At 43.4% G+C, this 24,488-nt stretch overlaps 1 protein-coding gene across 1 annotated transcript; it reads left to right on the forward strand.

The window, feature by feature from the left end:
- The first annotated feature begins 1,191 nt into the window (after window positions 1–1,191).
- On the forward strand, window positions 1,192–12,956 carry LOC125088983 (zinc finger protein 211-like). Its single transcript, XM_047710683.1, is given in 6 exon segments — window positions 1,192–2,042; window positions 2,624–2,662; window positions 3,491–3,617; window positions 9,963–10,085; window positions 10,943–12,321; window positions 12,323–12,956. Coding segments are annotated over 6 exon segments (1,794 nt in total). The 5' UTR covers window positions 1,192–2,009; the 3' UTR covers window positions 12,416–12,956.
- The last annotated feature ends 11,532 nt before the right edge of the window (window positions 12,957–24,488 follow it).

Here is a 24,488-nt window from a genome sequence, read left to right on the forward strand (position 1 = left end):
AATAAAATCTTTTTGAAAAACTGTAAATGATTAGGATGTAATATATAATCTACAACATTCTGTACTCAGAAGATCTATGAAACATTTTGAAATTTTTAGTCCACTTACTGTTTTTTAAACATTTTATTTATTTATTTGAAAGAGAGAGAGAGAGAGGGAGAGCACAGAGGGAGAGGGAGAACCAAACTCCTTGATAAGCAGAGAGCCTGATGCAGGGCTCCTTCCCAGGACCCTGAGATGGGGTCCCCAGCGAAAGGATTAACTGATTGAGCCACCCAGGCGCCCCTTTAGTCCACTTAAAGAGCTCTAGTAATTAAATAGTGATTGTATTTAATTCACGTTTGTTTTTCTATAAACACAAAGAATAGTATAAAATATTTATCAGGAGATCCATAATAAAAATTAGACCATATAAGAAATTATAGAAAATTAGTTCCTTAATGATGAAATATCAAATATAATTTATCATTTAACTTGTATTTTCATAAACTTAATACCAGATGATAATTTAATGTGTTTATTTTCCTCCTAAAAGGAGGAATGTTTATATTTCCTCCTACTATGTATTTTCCTCCTAAAATACTTTTTTATAAAATTTGCAAGAATTTTTGTCTTTTGGGGCGCCTGGGTGGCTCAGTGGGCTAAAGCCTCTGCCTTCAGCTCAGGTCATGATCCCAGGGTCCTGGGATCAAGCTCTGCATCCCGCATCCGGCTCCCTGCTCAGCAGGGACCCTGTTTCCCTTCCTCTCTCTGCCTGCCTCTCTGCCTGCTTGTGATCTCTGTCTGTCAAATGAATAAATAAAATCTTAAAAAAAAAAAAAAGCTAAAGTCTTTAAAAAAAAGAATTTTTGTCTTTTATCAAATTGATTAGTGGGGTACTGAAAATTGTCAGGAGAGCTTCCTCTATACAATTTACGTATTAAATATTTTAATTAGGTTGCAATAAAAAACCTTTCAGTATCCTTTTTTTTTTTTTTTTAAGATTTTATTTATTGTTTGAGAGAGAGAGAGCGTGCAATAGAGCATCACAACCGTGAGGGAGAAGCAGACTCCCTGCTGAGCAGGGAGCTGGATGCGGGGCTCCATCCCAGGACTCTGGGATCATGACCTGAACCGAAGGCAGATGCTTCACTGACTGAGCCACCCAGGTGCCCCTCAAATGATATATTTCTTAAGTTCACTGGAAATGCTAGTAGCCATGCTGGACCTGATATGATTGATTGGTGCTATTTTCAGAATGTTCTTTTATTGACAAATAGATACCAAAAAAGGTCAAATGCTTTTCTTTGTCCCGGACCCAACGGACTGAAGCTCGAAACAGTGACTAACACTTCAGGCCACTTGCGTGTAAAGACTGGTAAGACCATGCTCACTCGTTGCCCGCCACCAGTGGACGCTACCAGTGGACGTCTGCTAGAGCCGGCTTCATAGAGTTGAAATAATGCGGAAACACTCCAGTGATCGGTAGCACCAAAGACCCTAGAGGGCACTTTAAGACTCCCCAGAAGTTGTCCGCTGCCTCTGTAAGAGGAACCGAAGACCTTTCCAGACCCCAGAAGTAAAGGGTCATTTTCCTTGGGCCTGGCCTTGCTGTTTGATCTTTTCTTTGAGAATTCCTGGCGTTGGGCGCCCCTCTTCCCGCCTGCCTTGCCGAAGGAACTACGTTACCCAGAAAGGCTTGCGTTGAGCGGCAGCCGCAGTAGTCCAATGAAAACCCAGAAATGGGACACTTCCGGCAGGGCAATCCGCCTTGAGGCGGGACTTCCGTCGTTTCCGTGGCGGTCATTTTAGCGTTTCTGGGGTCTTCGGGCTTGGTCAGTGGATCCGGAACACCGGTTGCGACCCAGGAGACGGATAGAGAAGGCACAAAAGGAGGCTTTGTCTCCGCTGTAGGGAGGTGGGTTTGGGGTCGGGGACTTCGCCGCCTGCGAGGACCGCCTGGAGACCTCGGTGTCCGCGACTGCCGGGGCCGCTCAGCTGTCATCACTTCGCTCCGCCGAGAGGCTCCGATGGCGGCGGCCGCGCCCAGGGACCCGGCTGAGGTAAACCCTTGTCTCCCGGGGCCTCCCCTCCGCCCCCCACCCAGACCCCAAAGGCCCGAGCGCCGGGCGCCTGCTCGCGGCCCTGCGGCCCAGGCCCGGGTGTCCAGAACAGGAAGGCGCTGGTGGGCGGGGGCGCGTGTGTGAGCGCCGGCGGGCTGCGTGCGGGAGCGGGCTCGGGGCTGAGGGGCCGCTGGGGCGGGGGCTGTAGGGAGCCTGAGGGGGAGGATTCTGCCCTTCCGCCCTCAGAGGGCGTGAGGCGGAGACCCCTGGACTGGCGGGCCGAGGTGCCGTACCTCGGTTCTGAGGGTCCTGGGAGCCGTGGAGAATTTTGAGGAAAAGAGAGACGCGGTCTACGCTGGGGTTTGAGTAGCCTCCGAAGTCTGCTCAATAGAAAAGTTGTAGACGGTGATGAGGACACAGGGGGAAGTTGAGTCTTTTCCCAATGACACACAGCACAGAGGTTGGCCGGCCAATCTGACCCAGGTTACCTGGCTCTGGTGCCCCGCAGGGACACAGGGAAGGCCTGAGGCCCTGGAAAGTCGCCATGGCCACATCTCTCGAAGACCTGCCTCTTCCCACAGGTTTCCATGGTTGCAGAAGTGCTTCTGGAACCTACACAGGTGAGTGGACGGGTACCAGTCCTTCCTGGTTCCGTACCACATGTCCAGATCCGCGGCGTCATGAACTCTTCATCTGCCGTTCTCCCAGCCCTTGAGTTTGGGGACCCTGAAGAACCCGAGCTCAAAGTCGAGTCTAGGCCAGGGCTTATACGAAGGGGTTCCCATTTGGGCCGATCAAGGGAAAGAGATGTGTCAGTATGTGGAACTGCCTGGAGATGAGGCTCAGCGCATTCAGGTGATTGCAGGTCTCCTTTCTTTCTGGTGAGAACAAACCGGGGCACTGCGCCAGAGTCCAGCTCGGAATGACTGCCTCTGAAGTTAGGCATCCATCTGGAGGCAAGGGAAAGTCTGGATCAGTGGAAGAAGGTGGTCTTTTTTTTTTTTTTTTTTTTTTTTAAGGTTCTATTCATTTATTTGAGAAAGAGGGAGAAACAGAGAGCACAAGATGGCAGGGGGAGGGCAGAGGGAGAGAGTGAAGCAAACTCCTTGCTGAGCAGAGAGCCCCATGTGGGAGTGGATCCCAGGACCCTGAGATCCTGACCTGAGCCAAAGGCAGATATTCAACCGACTGAGCCACCCAGGCGCCCCAGCAGGTGATCTTATGTAGGTCTTAGCACATTCCATTTGATTGCAGAGTGGGAAACAGTGAACACAGCGATTAACGGGAGTAAAAGGAAAGAGCAGACACCAGTGACACAAGAGTCTGGTATCTCCTCTGATTTGGGGTTCTTGAGAGGAGGAGGGACGTGAGGTAGATCTGTGGGGATATGGAGTATGGGTCTTCAGGAGTGAGGCTTTTCGTGGTTTCATCTTTCTCTATCCTGGCAGGGAAGTGTGACTTTTGAAGATGTGGCCCTCTATTTCTCTTGGGAGGAATGGGATCTCCTAGACGAGGATCAGAGATGCCTGTACCATGATGTGATGCTGGAGAACTTTGCACTCACATCCTCACTAGGTAAGGCCCTCACACCCACCTCCATGCCCTGGGAGAGGCTCTACCTTTCTCTTTTCTGTAGGAGCAGCTCTGTCTCACCTCTGAATGATGGGTACTGCTGCCTTCCCCAATTCCCTGGGTAGGTGCTGTGGTTTCTAGAGCTGGACTGCATGTCCCCTTCTCTCCCTTTATTGCCACAACACCTGCTGCTTCAGACCCTCACAGGGAGGGATTCAGGATCCATAGCCTTGATGTCAGCCTAATGGATTGTCCCCATTGAGTGGTCTAGAATGGTCTTGGCCTCCTTGTAGAAAATAATTTGACCATATATGCAAGAGTTTATATTGCATTGATCTTTATTTGTCTTTATGACAGTATCACAGTGTTTTGACTACTTAGCTTTGGAGTAAAATTTTAAATTAAGAAGTGTGACTCCTTCAACTTTAGTCTTTTTCAAGGTTGTTCTGGCTTTTTGGTATTCTTGAGATTCCATGTGAATTTTTCTATTACTACAAAAAAAATTGTGCTTTTGATAGGGATTGCATTGAATCTGTAGATGGTTTGGAGTAGTATTGATAACAGTATTAAATCTTTCAATCCAGGAATATAGAAGTCTTTCCACTTATTAATTTAATTCCTTTTATCAATGTTTTGTAGTTTCTTGTGTTCATATACTTTATTTTCTTGGTTAATTTCTAAGTATTTTATTATTTTGATACTGTTATAAGTGGAATTGTTTTTAGTTTCCTTTTTAGATTGTTCATTATTAATGTACAGAAATACAACTGGTTTTTTTAATATCCTATTTGTATCCTCTTTATTTTGCCGAATTCACTTATTCTAAAAGTTTTTTAAGTCTTTAGGCCTAGTTTTCTGTATATGATGTATTCACAAGCAAAGATAATTTTACTTATTCCGTTCGCTTTGGATGCCTTTCTTTTTCTTTTCCTTTTTTTTTTTTTTTTCTGTCTAGAGCTTCCAAAACCATTTTGAATAGTAGTAGTGAATGTTGGCATCCTTATTCCTGATCTTGGAAGAAAAGCTTTCAGTCTTTCAGCATTGAATATATTAGCCATGGGTTGTGATCTTTTACTTTTACTATGTTAAGGTAGTTCCTTCTGTTCTTAGTTTATTGACTATTTTCATCATGAAAGGGTGTTAAATTTTGATAGACTTTTTTTGTGCATCAGTTGAAATGATCATATAATTTTTCCCTCATTCTGTGAGTGGGATGTATTACATTGATTAATTTTTGTATGTTGAACCATCCTTTCATTCTAGAAGTAAATCCCAGTAGGTCATGGTGTATAATCCTTCAGTATGCTTCTGAATTCAGTTTGGGAGTATTTTGTTGATGATTTTTTTACCTTGATGAATCACCAAGTATATTATTGGTCTTCTGTTTGCTCCTAGTGGCTTTGTCTGTTTTTTATAAAAATGGGTGTTTGTTCTTCATTAAGTGGTTGGCAGAACTCACCAGTGAAACCATCAAGTCCAGGCTTTTCTTTTTATTTTTTTTCCCCAAAGGAAAGCTGAGTTTATTTTATTTTATTATTTTAATTTCTTTTTATTTTTTATTTTTTTTAAGGATTTTATTTATTCTTTTGAGAGAGAGTGCGCAGGGGGAGAATGGGAGAGAAAAGCAGCCTCCCTACTGAGCAGGGAGCCCGATCCAGGGCTTGATTCCAGGACCCTGAGATCACCACCCAAGCCGAAGGCAGATGCTCAACCAACTGAGCCACCCAGGTGCCCCAAGTTTATTTTGTTTTTAATCTTTTATTTATTTATTTTTTAAAGATGTTATTTATTTATTCGACAGAGATCACAAGTAGGCAGAGAGGCAGGCAGAGAGAGAGGGGGAAGCAAGCTCCCCCCTGAGCAGAGAGCCAGATGCAGGGCTCGATCCCAGGACCCTAAGATCATGACCTGAGCGGAAGGCAGAGGCTTAACCCACTGAGCCACCCAGGTGCCCCAGGGTTTTTTTGGTGAATTTTCTGGTGAATTTTCCAGTTTTCCTTCAGGTTTTGATTTCTAACTTCACCCATTTTGATTGGAATGATGCTTTGCATGACTTCTGTCTTTTTAAATCTAGTAGCACTTAATTTGCGGAGCATATGCTTTTTCCTGGAAAATGTCTCATGTGCAATTGAGAAGAATGTGTATTATGTTGCTGTTGGGCAGTATTCTGTATATTCTGCTAGTTATACTTGGTTTATTGTATTGTTCAGGTCCACTGTTTCCTTACTTTGGTGTGTTTATTCTATATTTTTGAGAGTGGGGCATTGATATATCCAGCTATTATTTTAGAACTGTCTGTTTCTCCCTTCAGTTCTATCAATTTTTGTTTCATGGTTTTGATGGTCTTTAATTTATTTCTTTTTAATTTGTTTATTTGATGCATCACAAGTAGGTAGAGAGACAGGCAGAGAGAGGGGGAATCAGGCTCCCTGCTAAGCAGAGAGCTCCATGCGGGGCTCGATCCCAGGACCCTGAGATCATGACCTGAGCTGAAGGTAGAGGCCCAACCCACTGAGCCACCCAGGCGCCCCAATGATCTTTAATTTGATAAGAGATCTTTATTTGGTCATAGGTGCCTAAATGTTATAATTATTATCTTTTCTTGTATCTTGAACCTTTTATTAATACATAATAACTTTCTTTGTCTCATAACCTTTTTTGGTGTAAATCACTTTGTTGTCTAATATTAGTGTAGCCACCCCTGCTCTCTTTGGATTACTATTTGCATGGTCACTTCCAAGCAGTCACTTTGAACTTATGTCTTTGGGTCTAAAGTGAGTGTCTTGTGGACCGCATATAGTTGGGTCACATTTTTTTATCCATTCCACCAATTTTGTCTTTTGTTTAGAGAGTTTAATCTATTTACATTTATAGTTACTACTGATGAGCAGGGACATCTGTCATTTTGCTGTTTGTTTTCTGTAGGCCTTGCAGCTTTTTTCCCCTCATTTTCTGTATTACTGTCTTTTGTATTCAGTTGTTTTTTTTTTGTTTGTTTGTTTTTGTTTTTGTTTTTGTTTTTTTGTAGTGAAATGTTCTGATTTGTTGGTTTTGTTTTGGAGGGGTTTTTTTGGTATACCTTCTAGAGGGCTTTGTTTTTTCTTTTTTGGGTTTTTGTTTTGTTTTAGTTAATTATGGGGTTACATTTAACATATAAAATTATAACAGTTAATTTGAATTTATGCCAGCTTAGCTTCAATCATTTTTTTTAAGATTTTATTTATTTTTTTGACAGAGATCACAAGTAGGCAGAGAGGCAGGCATGGGGGGTTGGATCAGGCTCTCTGCGGGGCTCAATCTCAGGACCCTGAGGTCCTGACCTGAGCTGAAGGCAGAGGCTTACCTACTGAGCCACCCCGGTGCCTCTAGTCATATATTTTTTTAAATTTATTTATTTGACAGACAGAGATCACAAGTAGGCAGAGAGGCAGACAGAGAGAGAGAGAAGAGGAAGCAGGCTCCCTGTGGAGCAGACAGCCTGGTGTGGGGCTCGATCCCAGCACCCTGGGATCATGACCTAAGCCAAAGGTGGAGGCTTTAACCCACTGAGCCACCCAGGTGCCCCTCAGTCATATTTTTTTAAAACTCTGCTTCTATACAACTCTGTCCCTACACCCTTTAGTTACTGATGTCATGAAATTACATCTTGTGTGTGTTGTATGTCCAGAAATTTGGATCAGTAATTGTTATTTATGTGTTAATCTCTTAAACACAGGAAACAAAGAGTGGAGTTGGTTTTTTTTTTTTTTTAAGATTTTATTTATTTGGCAGAGAGAGACACAGTGAGAGAGGGAACACAAGCAGGGAGAGTGGGAGAGGGAGAAGCAGGCTTCCCGGTGAGGAGGGAGCCCAATGCGGGGCTCAATTCCAGGACCCTGGGACCACGACCTGAGCGGAAGGCAGATGCCCAACCGACTGAGCCACCCAGGTGCCCCCCAAAAGTGGAGTTATAAGCCCAACTTATTAGCTTTTATAATTGTTTTTGTATTTAATTTAACAGATCTTTATTTGGTCAGATGGCTTTGAGTTACTGTCTAGTGTCCTTTCATCTCAACCTGAAGGAACCCCATTACCATTTCTTGCAGGATACATCTAGTAGTAAATAACTTCCTTGGCTCTTACTTATCTGCAAGGTCTTAATTTCTCTCTCTTTTTTTTTCTTTTTTTTTTTTTTAAGATTTTATTTATTTATTTGACAGAGAGAGATCACAAGTAGGCAGAGAAAGGAGGAAGCAGGCTTCCCGCCGAGCAGAGAGCCCGATGTGGGGCTCGATCCCAGGACCCTGAGATTACAACCTGAGCCGAAGGCAGAGGCTATAACCCACTGAGCCACCCAGGTGCCCCTCTCTATCATTTTTTAAGGGCATTTTTGCTTGTTATAGGATTCTTGGATTTTTTTTCCTTCATCCCTTGGATATATCAACCCACTACCTCTTGCCTCTGTGGATTCTGATGAAAAATCTGATCATCTTGGAGAGCCATTGTATGTGATGAGTCACTTCTGTCTTGTTGCTTTCAAGATTCTCTCTTTGCCTTTTGCTTTTGACACTTGGACTATAATGTGCCAAGAGTGAGTTTCAGAGTTTAGCCTGGTTGGAGCTCACTGGGCTTCTTAAATGTTAATATTTGTGTCTTCCATCAAATTTGGGAAGTTTTCAGGCATTGTTTCTTCAAATAAGCTCTCTGTCCTTTTGTTTCCCTCTTCTTCTAGACGAACACATTGCATATATTGGTTTACTGATGGTATCCCGTAGGTTCTTATGTTCTGTTCAGTTCTGGTCAATCCTTTTTCTTTCTTTTCCTCAGATTTGATATCTTCAGGTTCACTGATTACTTCTACCTACTCAAAGCTGTTTTTGTATCCCTCTAGTGAGTTCTTTCATTCAGTTATTATATTTTTCAGCCCCCAAATTTCTTTTTGATTATTCTTTATATTGCCTATAACTATTGATATTTATGTTTTGGCCATGCAACATTTTCTTGACTTTGTCCACATTTTCTTTTAGCTCTTTGAGCGTCTTTTAGACAGATGTTTTAAATAAAAGTCTTTGGGGGCGCCTGGGTGGCTCAGTGGGTTAAAGCCTCTGCCTTCGGTTCAGGTCATGATCCCAGGGTCCTGGGATCGAGCCCCACATCGGGCTCTCTGCTCAGCAGGGAGCCTGCTTCCCTTCTCTCTCTGCCTGCCTCTCTGCCTACTTGTGATCTATTTGTCAAATAAATAAATAAAATCTTTTGAATGAATGAATGAATGAATGAATGTATGAATGTATGTATGTCTTTGTCTAGGGGCACCTGGGTGGTTCATTTGGTTAAGCATCTGCCTTTAGCTCAGGTCATGATCCCAGGGTCCTGGGATGGAGCCACACATTGGGATCACTGCTCAGTGGGGAACTTGCTTCTTCCTCTCCTGCTCCTTCTGCTTGTGCGCTCTCTCTCTCTCTCACTGTCAAATAAATAAAATCTTGAAGAAAAAAATAAAGTCTTTGTCTAATAAGTACACAATGTAGTCTTTCTCAAGGACACTTTCTCTTGATTTTTTTTCTTTAGAATGGATTAAACTTTTGTTGCTTTGTGTGTCCTGTGATTTGTTGTTCTTGTTGTTGTTGAAAACTGAACATTTGGAGATTGTTTGTTTAATGGTTATAGGGTGTCTACTAGAGATCGGTCTGAGGTATAAACTTAAGGTGTCCTCTGTTTTTTTCTAAGACTGTGCCTTTCCCTGGGCATGTATGATGATTTTTTCTATTCCTCCATATATGTGATTTTGAATATCCTAGTCTTGAATTTCTGCCTCCCAAAACAGGAATAAGAGAAACAGGAGGTGGTGGAATGAATAGACATCTGCCCTTTAAATCTCCTGTAAAAATGCCTGAGTCAGGGAGGGAGAGGTTTTGCAACAATGGCTGCCCACCTGTCTGTTACACCTCCACCATCAGAAGCATAGATCTGTGATACTTGGAGGACAGAGTCCTTATTGCCCACCTGGACTCCAGCAAGCTGCTCTAGAAAAATGTGTATGACTGCCTGCTGTAGGACTCAAGAGTTAGACAAGTTGGGATGTAGATAACTTAACACATTGCTAAGAGCTGATATTGACCAAAGTTAAAGCAATTTAGCAAGTTGCAAGCATTCATTAGACTCTAGAGTTGCAAAATAGTTAAATCAGATTGAGTCTGTCAATGCATTTGTGGTCCGGGTGAGGAGACAGACTCCTGGTGCTTACTGCCCCACCATCTTCCCTCTAGCTGGGCATGGAGGTACTTTTTATAGTATGTTTCCTGTGATCCATTGTGTGCTGAGTTGTTCCAGGCCAATATTAACCACTGACCTATCCTATCTTATCCTTAGGATTTGGATCTTCCAGGTCCCATGCAGTTGCTCAGCTGGGGTTAGGGGAAGAGTCTCCTGTGCGTCACAGGATGGATATAATTCCAGTCTCCACAAGATGGGCCCAGAGAGGGCCTAATCCAGGTGAATGACAGCTGGGGGAGAATGTGATATCAGACCTTTGTTCAAATCACACCAGGAATCTGTTGTGTTTGACTTGTGTTTTGGTGCCATTGATGGTGGCCACAACTCACTTCTACCTTCCCTTCTCCATTCTTGACACTTTGCTGACTTGTCATTTTTATTCATTCTCTAGCCCCAGGCCAATCCCCACCTCTCTGGACCTTTTTTCTTACTCACTCCTCACACTCTTCTCTCCACAGTGCTTTCTAACACTGCTGTATTCTAAAGTGTGCACATATCTTTTAATAATTCTTTTTTTTTTTTTTTTTTTAAAGAGAGGGGTGGTGGCAGAGGGAGAGGGAGAGAAAGAATCTTAAGCAGGTTCCATGCCCAGCGTGGAGCCTGCTGTGGGGCTCGATCTCACTAACCTGAGATCACAACCTGCACTGAAGTCAAGAGTCAGACACTTAACTGACTAAGCCACCCAGGTGCCCCATCTTTTATGAATTCTTAAAGCCAGTTACTTTCTTCCAGTCAGATTTTCCTACATGTGGACATAGACTTCTGGCCAGCATCACAGGTCACAGCAGATGTAATCCTGCTAAAAGCCATTAACAGTAGAATGGGCTGTAGAACATGTGTTTCACCCCAGCCCAACCCTTTTCTTGTATCTTATGCCTAATGAGGCCTCCCCAGTTCTGTGACCTTGGGGACCCAGTAGTACAAAGCAGCTGCTTCCCAAACCTAACCCCAACTTCCTTTTCCTGAAAACAGTTCCTTATACTAGTTCTTTAATGTGTCAGATGTACATTTGTGATGGGTTTTGCCCCTTCCCAGTAAAGTCAACATGTATTTCATCATCACTTCTTTGCTTTCAGGTTGTTGGCTTGGAGTGAAGGATGAGCATGCACCTTCCGAAGAGAGCATTCCTATAGGAGTTTCAGAGATTGGGACTCTTAAGGCCGATTCACCTTCCCAGAAGGCCCAGCCCTTTGAACTGCATGGCCCGATCTTGAGAAGCATTTTGTACCTGGCTGAGCACCAGGGAACATATCTTGGGGAAAAACCATATACATCTAGGAAACAATTCTGTTTAGATGCCAACCTTCAGCAGTACCGGGGACAGTGCACTGGAGAGATACCCTTCAGAAATTCTGTGGACAGAGCCTCATTTATAAAGAACTATACAGTCCAGGTGTCAGGGAAGCCCTTTACCTGTGAGGAGACAGGGAAGGACTTCTTAGCCAGCATGGGATTTCTCCAACAACAGGTCACTCACACTGGGGAGAAGCTGAACAATGAGTGTAAGGCTGTCTTTCATGGTGGTAAAAGTAATCACAACTGTGGAGAATGCAAGAAAGCCTTCAGCTGCGCAGACACACTTGCTCAGGACCAGAGAGTTATCACTAGAGAAGGACTCTATGAGTGTGGCAAATGTGGAAAAGCCTGTACCCGAAGATGTAACCTCATTCAGCACCAGAAAGTCCACACTGGAGAAAGACCTTATGAGTGCAATGAATGTGGAAAATTCTTCACCTATTACTCCAGTTTCATTATACATCGGAGAGTTCACACTGGAGAAAGGCCCTACGAGTGCAATGAATGTGGGAAATCCTTTAGCCAAAGCTATAGCCTCAATAGCCATAGGAAAGTTCACACTGGAGAGAAGCCTTATGAGTGCAGGGAGTGTGGAAAATCTTTCAGCCAAAGGTCCAACCTCATTCAACATCAGAGAGTTCACACTGGAGAAAGGCCTTATGAGTGCAGTGAATGTGGGAAGTCCTTTAGCCAAAACTTCAGTCTCATTTACCACAGGAGAGTTCACACTGGAGAAAGGCCTCATCAATGCAGTGAATGTGGGAAATCCTTCAGCCGAAGCTCCAGCCTCATTCACCACAGGAGACTTCACACTGGAGAAAGGCCTTATGAGTGCAGTAAATGTGGGAAATCCTTTAAGCAAAGCTCCAGCTTCAGTTCACATCGTAAAGTCCACACAGGAGAGAGGCCTTATGAGTGTGGGGAATGTGGAAAATCCTTTAGCCATAGCTCCAACCTCAAGAACCACTGGAGAGTTCACACTGGAGAAAGGCCTATTGAGTGCAGTGAATGTGGAAAGTCCTTTAGCTGCAAATCTAACCTCGTTAAACACCTGAGAGTTCACACAGGCGAAAGGCCTTATGAGTGTGGGGAATGCGGAAAATCCTTTAGCCAAAGCTCCAGCCTCATTCAGCACCGGAGAGTTCACACTGGAAAGAGATCTACTGAGTGCAGAAAATGCGGGAAATCCTTTAGCTCCAAATCTGACCTCCTTCAACACCAGAGACTTCATACTAGAGAAAGGCCTTAGATAATTACACTGGAGGAGAGAAGTTGTGAGGAAGCCATCTACCTAAATTTAAGCCCATACATCTGAAAATCCACAGTGGAGAGATCTCCGTTTAGTTGAAGTATGTGGGAATCTATACAGGAGCTGTGTTACACTTCTAACCTATCCAGGGCTCTTGCCAGGTTTATGTCACTGCCAGTTTCTGTGGAAAAGTTTTATCACCTCTACCACTCAGCGTTTACAGTGTGCACTAGTGCTTTAGTTACCACCACAGTGTGCTCAGGGAAGCTGACCTCTTTCCCTCCCTTTTGCTGGAGGAAATGGTGATTACTCTTAGCCCTTATAGGGCCTTCATTCTCTTCTCTTGTAGAAGTTAGAGCATGGCCCAGAGGACCCAAGCTGACTTCTGCTGGTAACTTGCCAAGAAGGACCACATTTTCAAGGATGTATTTGTTCTGTGTGACACTCCTCTTGGATTTTCCTGCCCTCCAAGTCACCAACCTGGGATCTCCCTGCCTCCTATTCCTTTAGATTTTGCAGTAATAAAGACTTTATTGTTTAAGCCATCTTTGCTCTTGGGGTTCTCTTCACTATGTGAGGTGATTTGAAAATGCCTGGGTTCTGTCGGCATTACGGAGTGAACAGCTTTGTTGGGGTTCCCAATGCTTTGTGTGCCTCAGAGATGAGAGTCTGGAAAGAAAATAGCTCTCTTTCCAGCTTTTCCAACAATTTACATTGTTGCCTGAGGTCTCATAGGAAAGGCTGCCAGGCCTTGTCCCAATTTGTGGACTGGGTTTCAGGATTTTTTTGTGGGCTCAGAGAACACCCTGAAGAGTCAGGATATTGTGACAACCTTCAGTGGTTCTGAGAACTACAGGAATTGTTTTTCTTTTTCACAGTGGATGTCACATAACGCTCAGTAGTGTTGAGTCTCTACCCCAGGTGCTACAAAGGAGCCATGTGCCCTGATACCAAGGATTCATTAGGCAAGTGTCATGGTGAGAATACAGAGCCCCAGGGGAACTATAATTGGTACAGTAACAATGGAGGAGTCTGAAGCAAAGTAGACGGCACGTGCCCCTTCTAGCATTGCATCAACAAATGCCCCAGTGACTGTGATTGTGCAGGATAGGTATGTATAGAAACTCAGGACCTCCAGGTATGTGCATCTTTTGTCGCTGAGATCTTTGTCAAAGATAAATAAGCTACTGGTTCTGGTATATTCACCTAAAGCCATTTCTACACACATAGGAAAACAAGCATGCAGAGAAAGGAGATCCTTTAGTCCCTCGGTGTGTCTCTGTGACCTAGCCAGCATTCCTGTTCAGTGAGTGGTATGGATTTACTTAGTCATAAGTATTTGCTACCACTAAGGCAAGGCCGCTTCTCCAAGGCCATCGGGAAAGAGATAGAGTCAATACAGGGCTGCAGAACCTGATTTTATGAAAAGAGGGAGGGACGTCTTTTGTGGTTTTTTTGTTTGTTTGGAACTATTTCATAGAATTTTATTCAGGTTTTGTTTTTGTATTTTGTGTTTTTTTTGTTTGTTTGGAACTATTCCGTAGGACTTGATTCAGGTATAGTTGACATACAGTATATTCCACCTATTTGAGGTGTACAGTTTGCTAAGTTTTGATGTACATACAAATCCGCAAAACTTCATCGTGATCATGATTATGACCATGTCCATCAGCCCTAATTTGCCTCACATCATTTTTTTTTAAAAGATTTTTATTTATTTATTTGAGAGACAGTGAGAGAGAGCATGAGCGAGGAGAAGGTCAGAGGGAGAAGCAGACTCCCTATGGAGCTGGGAGCCCGATGTGGGACTCGATCCCAGGACTCCAGGATCATGACCTGAGCCGAAGGCAGTCGTCCAACCAACTGAGCCACCCAGGCGTCCCAACCTCACATCATTTTATAATGTGTCTTTCCCCTCTCCAGGCAACCTTTGATTTACCTTCATTTATAATAGTTTGTATTTTCTAGAATTTTATATGGTCTGAGTCATAAAGTGTTTTTTTTTTCTGGTTTCATTCATGATTTGTAATTATCTTAAGATAATTAATTAAGATAATTAATTCTTCAGTGATACTTATATAAGTGTTTCACCCTGTTGCTGCATAGTATCTTTTCTATGGATATACCATTTGTTTATCCATTCATCTGTTAGGAGCCTTTGGTACCTCGTTTGGGCGATTACAAATAAAGCTGCTAGAACACTTACATATAATTTAATATGTACATATGTATTTTTCACTTCTCTTGGGTTAGTAACTCAAAGTAAAATGCCTGAGGCATAGGATAGGTGAATGTTTAACTTATTAAGAAACTACCAAAGAGGGACACCTGGATGGCTCAATGGGTTGAAGCCTCTGCCTTCGGCTCAGGTCATGATCCCAGGGCCCTGGGATTGAGCCCCACATCTCTCTGCTCAGTGGGGAGCCTACTCCCCCCACCTCTGCCTGCCTCTCTGCCTATTTGTGATCTCTGTCTGCCAAATAAATAAATAAAATCTCTAAAAAAAAAAAAAAAAAAAAAGAGTATCCAAAATGATTTTTTGTTTTTGCATACCCATCGGTAGCACATGAGCATTCCAGTTCTTCCACATCCTTGCCAATACATGGCATCAGTCTTTTGATTCAGTCTTTGGAATTTACCTTTTTAACAAGCAAGCAGTAATTTTAATTACATTTCCCTAGGGATTTATGATGTTGAACATTTTTTTTCTTGTGTTTATTTGTCATCCATGTATCTTGATGTCTGTTCATATCTTTAGACTATTTTCTTTTTTATGAATTGTGGCTATTTTCTTTTTTGTTAACAAAGGAATAGCTTACGTTTATTCCTCAGGTGTTTCTGTGGTAAGTAGAAGGTAAGACTACATGCACCACACACTTTCAAGTTTAATCTACATTATTTACGTATTTTCCATCATGTTCTTAAGTCCAGACTTTCAGTAATACATGTAAGTCCTGGTTTGTAGTGTCTTTCAAGTTCGCTGGTGTAAATACTCCCACTATGGCAGATCTCAAACTGCCAGTGTCATGTCACTGAGCACAGTTGGGAAGAGTTGCCAGAGACATAGCATTCTGTTTCCACCCTTCTAATCCAGTAGCTGCAAATAATTTGTAGAACATAGGCAATAATAAAACATACTAAACTGATTAAGACATGACAAGTTGAGATTTACTAAAGCTATAATTAGGAGCTATAAACTGCACCATAGTTAAGATATACATGTTAATGTTTTAGAATATCCTTAACACCCCTGAAACCAAAAATTTCATTGAAAACACAAAAGAAGATCTATAATACTGATGACAATTCAGTTAAATACTTCAATTGTTGAAGAAAAAAAAGCAGGCAAGATATTTGAAATACAGGAAATTCTTGGAAAAAAGCCAAACTTTGAAATTGTTTTTCTTGCAAAGTATCAGCAAGAATGCAAATTAACAGTTGAGATGCAATTTCCCAACACTTTATTTTGGGGTTAAAGCATGTTTTTATTGTGAACTTTATATGAAAATTTTTTTCATGTTTTTATTATGAACTTTATATGTTTTTATTATGAACTTTATATGAAATTTATATCTTTGTTTTTGTTGACAAAAAAACGCAAGTAATCCATCATAATTCTCAGCTTGGGTTTCCATAAAAGTGATCGGCAAATTTCAGTAAATTTGAAAACATTCAGAGGGAACATTTGAAGTGTGGTTATGCTCTCTACATTCTTGATATTATCACCCATATTTTACTGAAGAATGAGTCTTAGCGTCTAATTTCTAAAGTTTTCCAGTGCATATAAATTAAGGTTTATTGAAATCTCTCACATTTCAGTTGCCTGTATTTGGTATTTTTTTAATAACAAGAATGTTAGTAGCACTCATGTTTGGAGAAGATAATAGCTATCTGTTGTCTCCCTGCCTCAGATCCAGGGCTGGATCTCAGAGAACACATCTCACTAGCTATAATCACAGTTGTCTGCAGGCATCTGGCAGGGACTAAAATCATTTGTGTAAATTTGTCCTCATGTATTTAAATGAAAAATTTAAAGTAAGTTCAAAGATGAAATAAGGAAAGGAAGTAGTAGGCAAAAGTCAGTAAGCAAAACAACAATTGAATCAATTGAATAAGAAAAAAGAAACGGGGTACCTGTGTGGCTCAGTGGGTTAAAGCCTCTGCCTTCAGCTCTGGTCATGATCCCAGGGTCCTTGGATCAAGCCCCGCATCGGGCTCTCTTCCCTGGCCAACAGATGACCCCAAGAACACTTCACAGGCTCCTGTGTCATTGCCACTTCTAGTTCTTTGGAGCAACCAATGGCAATAATAAAATCTCATTCAAAACTTACCCCTCTGGGGTGAAGAATTTTACCCCAAGGTACTAATTAAGATCACCTGTATCTTTGCCCATGCCAAATTTCATGCTGTTAGAGCCTCATTTAATTCCAAAGCTGATAGATTGGGACAACTTTCAAATCCTTGGTTGAAAACTGTCAGACGACCCCATTCATCTTTCTTTGCAAAGCCCATTAGACCATGAAATATCAGTCCTAGAGGAACCTCAAACCTTGAAATTTGGGCTAAACTCAGAGGGCTTCCCCCACTCTCCTGTCATGGCCTACATGTGACACGTCAATGCACTCTATGTGGGAACACTGTCATTGGCAATACAATGGAGGGGTGCCATCCCAGAGGGATCTCCTATAGTCACCAGCAAATCAGTTTTATCAGGCGTCTGCCTGCCTCTGCCAATGCCACTTATTATTATGACTTGACAGTACTGAATACCTACTCATACACCTTATTTGTCCACCCCAATACACATGCCACTGATGGAGCTACCATACAAAGCTTTACAAAAACACTCATGCCCTTTAGAGTTCCAGACATTACCAACATTGAATGAAGAAGCTCTCACTTTAGAACAAGGCATTCAACAGATGTTTCACCTTCCCTATTTGTCCCAGGCTGCTGGTCTTATAGAATGCCTCAACACTTAAATCTTTTGGAAATTATAGACAAGTGATCTTATAAATGGGTCTGCCTCCTACCACTGGACCTCATTATACTAAATCCCCAGGCCTTGGGTCCCTCTACTCAATATCAAAATGCACTGAAATCAGTTGCCTTCACCTCCCTTCTCCAGTGACACCTCACATATCAGCATCTACAAGGATCATATTGATTAGGCATTCCTCCCTCTTCCTCTTCCTCTTTTATCTGTCTTTTTTGGACTTGCCCCACTCCTGAGCAGGATGGAAGCCAGGTCAAGGCTTGAGTTACTGGGATATGATCATCTCACTATCGAGTGTCCCTTTGGCTATCTGCCAGAGTTATTTGGCACCCTGATAGGTGTTGATTTGCGTAGCCTATACCACATGCTTTGCCAAATAATCCTGGCTATAAAAGATACTTAATTTCGAATGCCTATAAAAATCTCACTTAGGGGGCGCCTGGGTGGCTCAGTGGGTTAAAGCCTCTGCCTTTGGCTCAGGTCATGATTCCAGGGTCGTGGGATCAAGCCCTACATTGGGCTCTCTGCTCAGCAGGGAGCCTGCTTCCTTCCTCTCTCTCTGCCTCTCTGCCTACTTGTGATCTCTGTCTGTCAAACAAATCTTTTTTTTTTTTAAATCTCACTTAGGAAGTAGGGATCATTTGTCCAGAGCTCATACCCACAGCAGTGTGAATACCAGAGAAGCCAAGAAAGACTAAAACCGGACTTATCTAGTAAGATACTCCACTAAGGAATGCACGTTCCCTCCAACTACATAGACCTGAAATGGGAGTATTACCCAGTCCACACTAAGCCCAAGTGGTCAGTGTGCCCTCAGTGCCTCCGGTTATAGCACTCCCACAAGACAAATATGTCTCCCAGCCTTCCAGCTTCTCATAGCTTGGCTATACCTACTTTGTGTAGATAATAACATGGCCCTGGAACACTGCAGGCCTTGAGCAGACCCCATCTGGCAATGCAACAGCTATCTGGCTGTATTTTGGCACACTGACACCCATGCCCTTGTAAACCCCACTGCCACAGCCAACCACTGGTTAGTGCCATAATTTTGTTCCCATTTCACTGGCAAAATTTTGTGCAGTTGGACATGCCATAAGTTTCCCTTTAACTGCCCGACCATGTTGAAGCCTACTCAGATGATCTTTTTTTTTTAAGATTTTATTTATTTGACAGAAATCACAAGTAGACAGAGAGGCAGACAGAGAGAGAGAGGAGGAAGCAGGCTTCCTGCTGAGCAGAGAGCCCGATGTGGGGCTCGATCCCAGGACCCTGAGTTCATGACCTGAGCCGAAGGCAGAGGCTTTAACCCACTGAGCCACCCAGGCGCCCCTACTCAGATGATCTTAAACTTTGCTCATAGCAATATCCACACCCAATTGATCTATTTGGATGGACACATTTCTAAACTGTGATTGTTCTCCTGGCCTTCCCTTCAAAAAACAACTCCCAACTAGTCAGGATGGTCACTGTAATGTCATGACCAAAATGCTTACTGACACATAGAAATTTTTGGTTGCTCACGCTCAAATGCCAAGATTTGAGCCCCCAAGGACTATTTTTACGAAGACCCCTCATTTCCGCAGGCATATTTTGCTCCACCTCAGACTTCTCTTCATTTGATTTGCACCATCTCCATTTGGGGGCTAAATACAAACTTTGACCTTCTGCCAAAAAAAGTTCTGTATCTTGATTGTGGAGGTAATTAATGAACCGACACCTATGATGAAAGTGCACAGAACTACACACACACACACACACACACACAAGCACGTGTAAAATGGTAACTTTGAAAAAGGTCTGAAGACTGAACCAATGTTAAATTCCCAGTTTTGATATTAAGATTATGTCAGATGTTACCATAAGGGAAACTAAGTGAAAGGTATTCTGCACTATATTTGCAACTCCCTGTGAATCTGTATTTCGAAATAAGACATTTTTAAAAATATGATGTGTCTGTCTTGCTAAATCTTTCCCACAGCTTCCTAGAACGGTCAGACTAAATCCAAGTTTCTCATCATAGCCTGTGAAAACATGTTCGTCAGCCCCTTCCCTTCATCCTCCAACCATCACTCTCCTCTTCCAGCCCTACTGGCCTTCACTTGATTCCAAACATGCCAAGTTCTCACTAGCTTTGGAGTCTTGGTACCTGCTTTTCTCTTTGCTGAGAATCTTTCCTCACCTTTGCACTGGGATAGGGTCTTCACTGAGCTGTATAATATCATCTGTTATTTAATGTCTGCCTCACTTTCTGTGCTGTACAGTTTTATGTCCATTTTTCCACTTTTACAGACATGAACTCTGAAGCCTGGGAAGAGTAGACGTGACCAAGGTCAGCCAGCTGGTAATGGTCACAACTCAGATGATTTAGAATCCGTCTGTCCCCAGAGTCAAACACTTAGCTCCTCGCCCCCTCCTGCCCCTTTTCACACATGAACTGGAATTAGATAAGATAAAGAGCCAAGAAATCCAGTTCTAAGCTTCACCCTCAGTTATGTTATGAAGACAATAACATCTTGAGGTTATGTTTACTTAAAAAAATAATGAAATGAAATATAAATGGAAATGCAAAAGACCTATAAGAGTCAAAACATATTCTTTAAAATAGAACAGATTTGGGGGCACCTGGGTGGCTCAGTGGGTTAAGCCGCTGCCTTCGGCTCAGGTCATGATCTCAGAGTCCTGGGATCGAGCCCCGCATCGGGCTCTCTGCTCCACGGGGAGCCTGCTTCCTCCTCTCTCTCTGCCTGCCTCTCTGCCTGCTTGTGATCTCTCTGTCAAATAAATAAATAAAATCTTTAAAAAAAAAATAGAACAGATTTGGACCTTAAAGATCTGATTTCAAAACCCATCAATATCAAAAGCATTATAATTCGTATGGATGTGTGCATCATCTTTATCAACAACTGCCTGACAGAGATCTAAAGCTCTCCTCTGAGTTGTTAACGACTAACAAGAAAACAATATGAAGCCTGGAATGTGACTCTGGGTGCCCAGTTCTGATGGGCCAGCCTGAGGTGAAGGAATCAGAAATTTGTTCCTTTCCTCTGAGCTTTACTAATTGGGGAAAGATTGAGGGCCACTGGGAGAAGGAAGAGAGCTTTTCAATTCACACCGTGGTCTCCTTCACCGAAATATCAATCTCTTTTTCCCTGTCCTGACCCAGACCCTGCCCCATCTGCTTCCCTTTAAATGAGCTACACCGTTTCCCAGTGAGGAAATTCTGGCCTCTCTTTACCACTCCTACCAACCACTATACATATGCCCTTGGGTCATGTTGTCACAGTGCCCACAACAAGGATCACATGCGCATCCTTCTTCTTGGCCCGAGTCACCCATAGTGTGCGTCTCACATGCCTCAGAGTCCAGCAACTTCCAGATCTCGTGTCCGTGCCCGATTCAAGCCACTGAATCTCCTACCATGTGTCTTCTGCTGGGTCATCACATACTTCCCCCTCATTTTGGTAATACTTACATCCAGACCTTGATAACTGTACTTTCGTTTTCTTTACGTATTCCACAGTGATGTTTAGTAGCATTGTGTGTTAGTTACTTTCACAAGCATAAACCAGAAGAGTACCCATTCCCACAGGCCGGATCACGACCTTAGCTCTTTTATGCTTTCTGTTTCATTCTTGTATCCTTTGCCTTTCAGATCTCATCTTCATTCTGATCGTCTGACTCAATAATTAATTCTGTAAATATCTCATTCTATTTATTCTACACAGTCCTGTCTTTTTTTTTAAGATTTTATTTATTTATTTGACAGAGAGAGAGATCACAAGCAGGCAGAGAGGCAGTCAGAGAGGGGGGGGAAGCAGGCTCCCTGCTGAACAGAGAGTCTGATGTGGGGCTCAATCCCAAGACCCTGAGATGACCCAAGCCAAAGGCAGCAGCTTAATCCACTGAGCCACCAAGGCGCCTCCCAGTCCTATCTTTATAAATGTTTTCCATGACCAATATTTTCCTAATTCTTTTTGGCATATCTTCTTCCTATGGCTTCTGTCTTTCTTCATCTCCTTGATTATGTTTTAAAATATTTATCAATTTGTTTTAGAGAGAGAGAGCAAGTGGGGAAAGGGGCAGAAGGAGAGAGAGAATCCCGAAGCAGACTCCCCTTTGAGCGTAGAGCACGACGCAGGGCTCCATCTCACAACCCTGAGGTCATGACCCAAGCAGAAACCAAGAGTTGCTAACCAAGTAAGCCACCTAGGCAGCCCTCCTTGATACTCTACTTGCTTATTTGTTTTCTTTTTTTTTTTTTAAAGATTTTTTTATTTTTTATTTATTTGACAGAGAGAGAGATCAGAAGTAGGCAGAGAGGCAGGCAGAGAGAGAGAGAGGCGGAAGCAGGCTCCCTGCTGAGCAGAAAGCCCGATGCGGGGCTCGATCCCAGGACCCTGAGATCATGACCTGAGCCGAAAGCAGAGGCTTAACCCACTGAGCCACTCAGGCGCCCCATGCTTATTTGACTTTATTGTACTCTTCCATCACTGTTTTCCAGATGTCATATATTGTTTACTATGATTTTTTGTGATTTTTTCCATATCTAATTACTTTCACTGGATGTATGAGATGCTCTGTCTCATGTGCATATGAAGGAAAGGCCAAAATCAGGCTATGTGCTCTGGAAGATGCAGTGAATGTGGAACAAGGGCAGGGATCAGAGAAGGGAGTCCCGCTCCCTCTATACTAGGCAACCAGGTCATCGGTTTTCAGCTTAACTTGGCCAGGGTGCAGGTATCACCTGAACTGTCATTAAAGGTCTGTGGGAGGAAAGAGAACGGCACAACAGCCCAGGGGCAGCTGATAGCCTGACTGACCACTCCTCCGATCCTCTTGACCTGATATTGCTGCCTATTCCAGCACCACAGACAGGAGGTGGTACATGAAGGTATTGGCTGTCCCGCCCTGTAGGTGGTAAACGAAATGGCTTTCTTCAGCTTGTCCTCAGCTCTGGGCTCTCATCCAGACAGGTCCGAGATGGCCTGCATTTCCCTATATTTTGGAACAGGACTCCGGAATTTGCTCTCATCTGTGCTTTCCTCTAACTTCTAATTTCTCTATCTTGATTTTGGGTTGTAGGCAGCAGCCCTTGAAAGAGCACTACCGCTCCTGGATCCCGGAGCCATCTCGACATCTCCGCTCTATGCTCCCTTCTGTGGTTCATCTGACACTGCCCTCTCTACGGCCACCATGGCTGTTTAGGGCACAGACTCTCATATCTGTAATATTTATTTCAAACAGACACATAAGTAATGAGAACTTACAAGTGCCCGGCTCTATATAAACCACTCCGGATAGAGTATAGAAAAAAATCTTCTGTCTGTGAGTTGGTTAAATTCTATGGGGAGTGACAGATGATAAACAAGACAAGTAAGAAGAATATAGTTTGTCTGATGAAGATCATTGCTGTGGAGAAAAATAAAGCAAAGAGGGTGACTAAAGACTGCCTGATGGGAGTGGGGTCCCAAGATGGGAGGAAACATGTCCATTGCAGACCTGGACAGAAGTTGAGGAGCAAAGGGAGGGGGAAATAAAGACCAAAGGCAAGAGTGAGGCTGCCAGTGAGACTGTGGAGGCTGTGGCAGGGGGCGCCGCTGAGGCAGACAGGCCACTGAAGCCGGATCAACAGGATCTCTGGGCTGCTGTCAGGAAGCAGGTTTCACAGTGTCTGTGACTCTTAGAGCGGTCCAGGGGCCCTGGACACACTTGCTCCTGTCTTTGGCGAGCAAAGTGCCTAAGCAGAGAGCAAGTGTATAAACTCAGGACAAGTTACAGACGTTTTATGTCTGTTGAATCTGGTGACATAAAAGCCCTTAAACTTTGTATGCCTTTGTTTTCTCTTTGGCTTTGCATTTCTGCTAACTCATTTTTATTGCATTTTTGTGAAACCGTGAGTCTGCAACATTTTAGGGTGTGGGGAGGTCTTTTGCCAAGGGCGGTTTGCACTGTGGCAGAGTGACTCTGGAAGCCATCGGGGAGTTGTTCTGCAGGGGAAGGACGTGGTCAGATGGTTTATACAGGGTCCTTGTGACAGCTACTTTGAGGACAGAAAACTGGCAGGAGGACAAGAGCGGACCCCACCAATGAGGCGTGGTGGGGGCTGCACAGTATGAGGTGGGGTGGTTTCACTGTGGATATGGCTTGAAAGTAAAGGACAGACATAATGTTTGGATTGCCCCATAGCTCCCTTCCCTTACTGTGCCTTCTGCTTCCCCAGCTCTCCCTCATCTTGTATGAATGACTGGTGGTCATTCCCACTACAAAGAGTCAGGAAACAGAAATGCTGGCTTTCCAAAAGTCTATTCCTGCCACTTTTCCTGCACCCCACCCAGCCTCGTTTCAAACCAGGGATCTCTCCCTGTTGTAACTCCTCCATCTCTGACAAATGAGTCTCAGACATCGTGCACTTTCTCAACATAAAATAAGAATCCATCTCTCCCTTTCCATTGAAATGACCTTAGTCTCAGCCCTTGTGGTCTTTTCTCTGGACTAGGAGCACCTCCTGGAGGTGCAAGTCCCCTTCTCACCAGCCTGGGATTGACGCAGGGAGAAAGAACAGTAGCCTTGTTCTCTGCCAAACTTGCCATCCACAAATCTTGGAAAATTAGAAGGTATTAGCAAGTTTGTGTGAGACTCACCTAAGACAAAACTTGGCCACAATTTATGTGAGACTAGTGTTAATCTTTCTATTTCCATTCTGTGGCAGTATTGTTACATTTCACTGCAGAAATAGTGTGTCCCAAGGCACCTGGGTGGCTCAGTCAGTTAAGTGTCTGCCTTCACATCCAGTCATGATCCCAGGATCCTGGGATCAAGTCCCACATCACGCTCCTTGCTCTGCAGAGAGTCTGCTTCTCTCTCTACTTCTCCCCCTGGCTTGTGCTTTCCTTCTCTCTCTCTCTCTCTCTCTCTCTCTCTCTTGCTCTCTCTCTCTCAAATAAATTTTATTTTTTAAAAGATTTTATTTATTGGGGACGCCTGGGTGGCTCAGTGGGTTAAGCCGCTGCCTTCGGCTCAGGTCATGATCCCAGGTCCTGGGTTCGAGCCCCACATCGGGCTTTCTGTTCAGCGGGGAGCC

Source organism: Lutra lutra, chromosome 17 (assembly GCF_902655055.1).
Source record: "Lutra lutra chromosome 17, mLutLut1.2, whole genome shotgun sequence".
Lineage (NCBI taxonomy): Eukaryota > Metazoa > Chordata > Mammalia > Carnivora > Mustelidae > Lutra > Lutra lutra.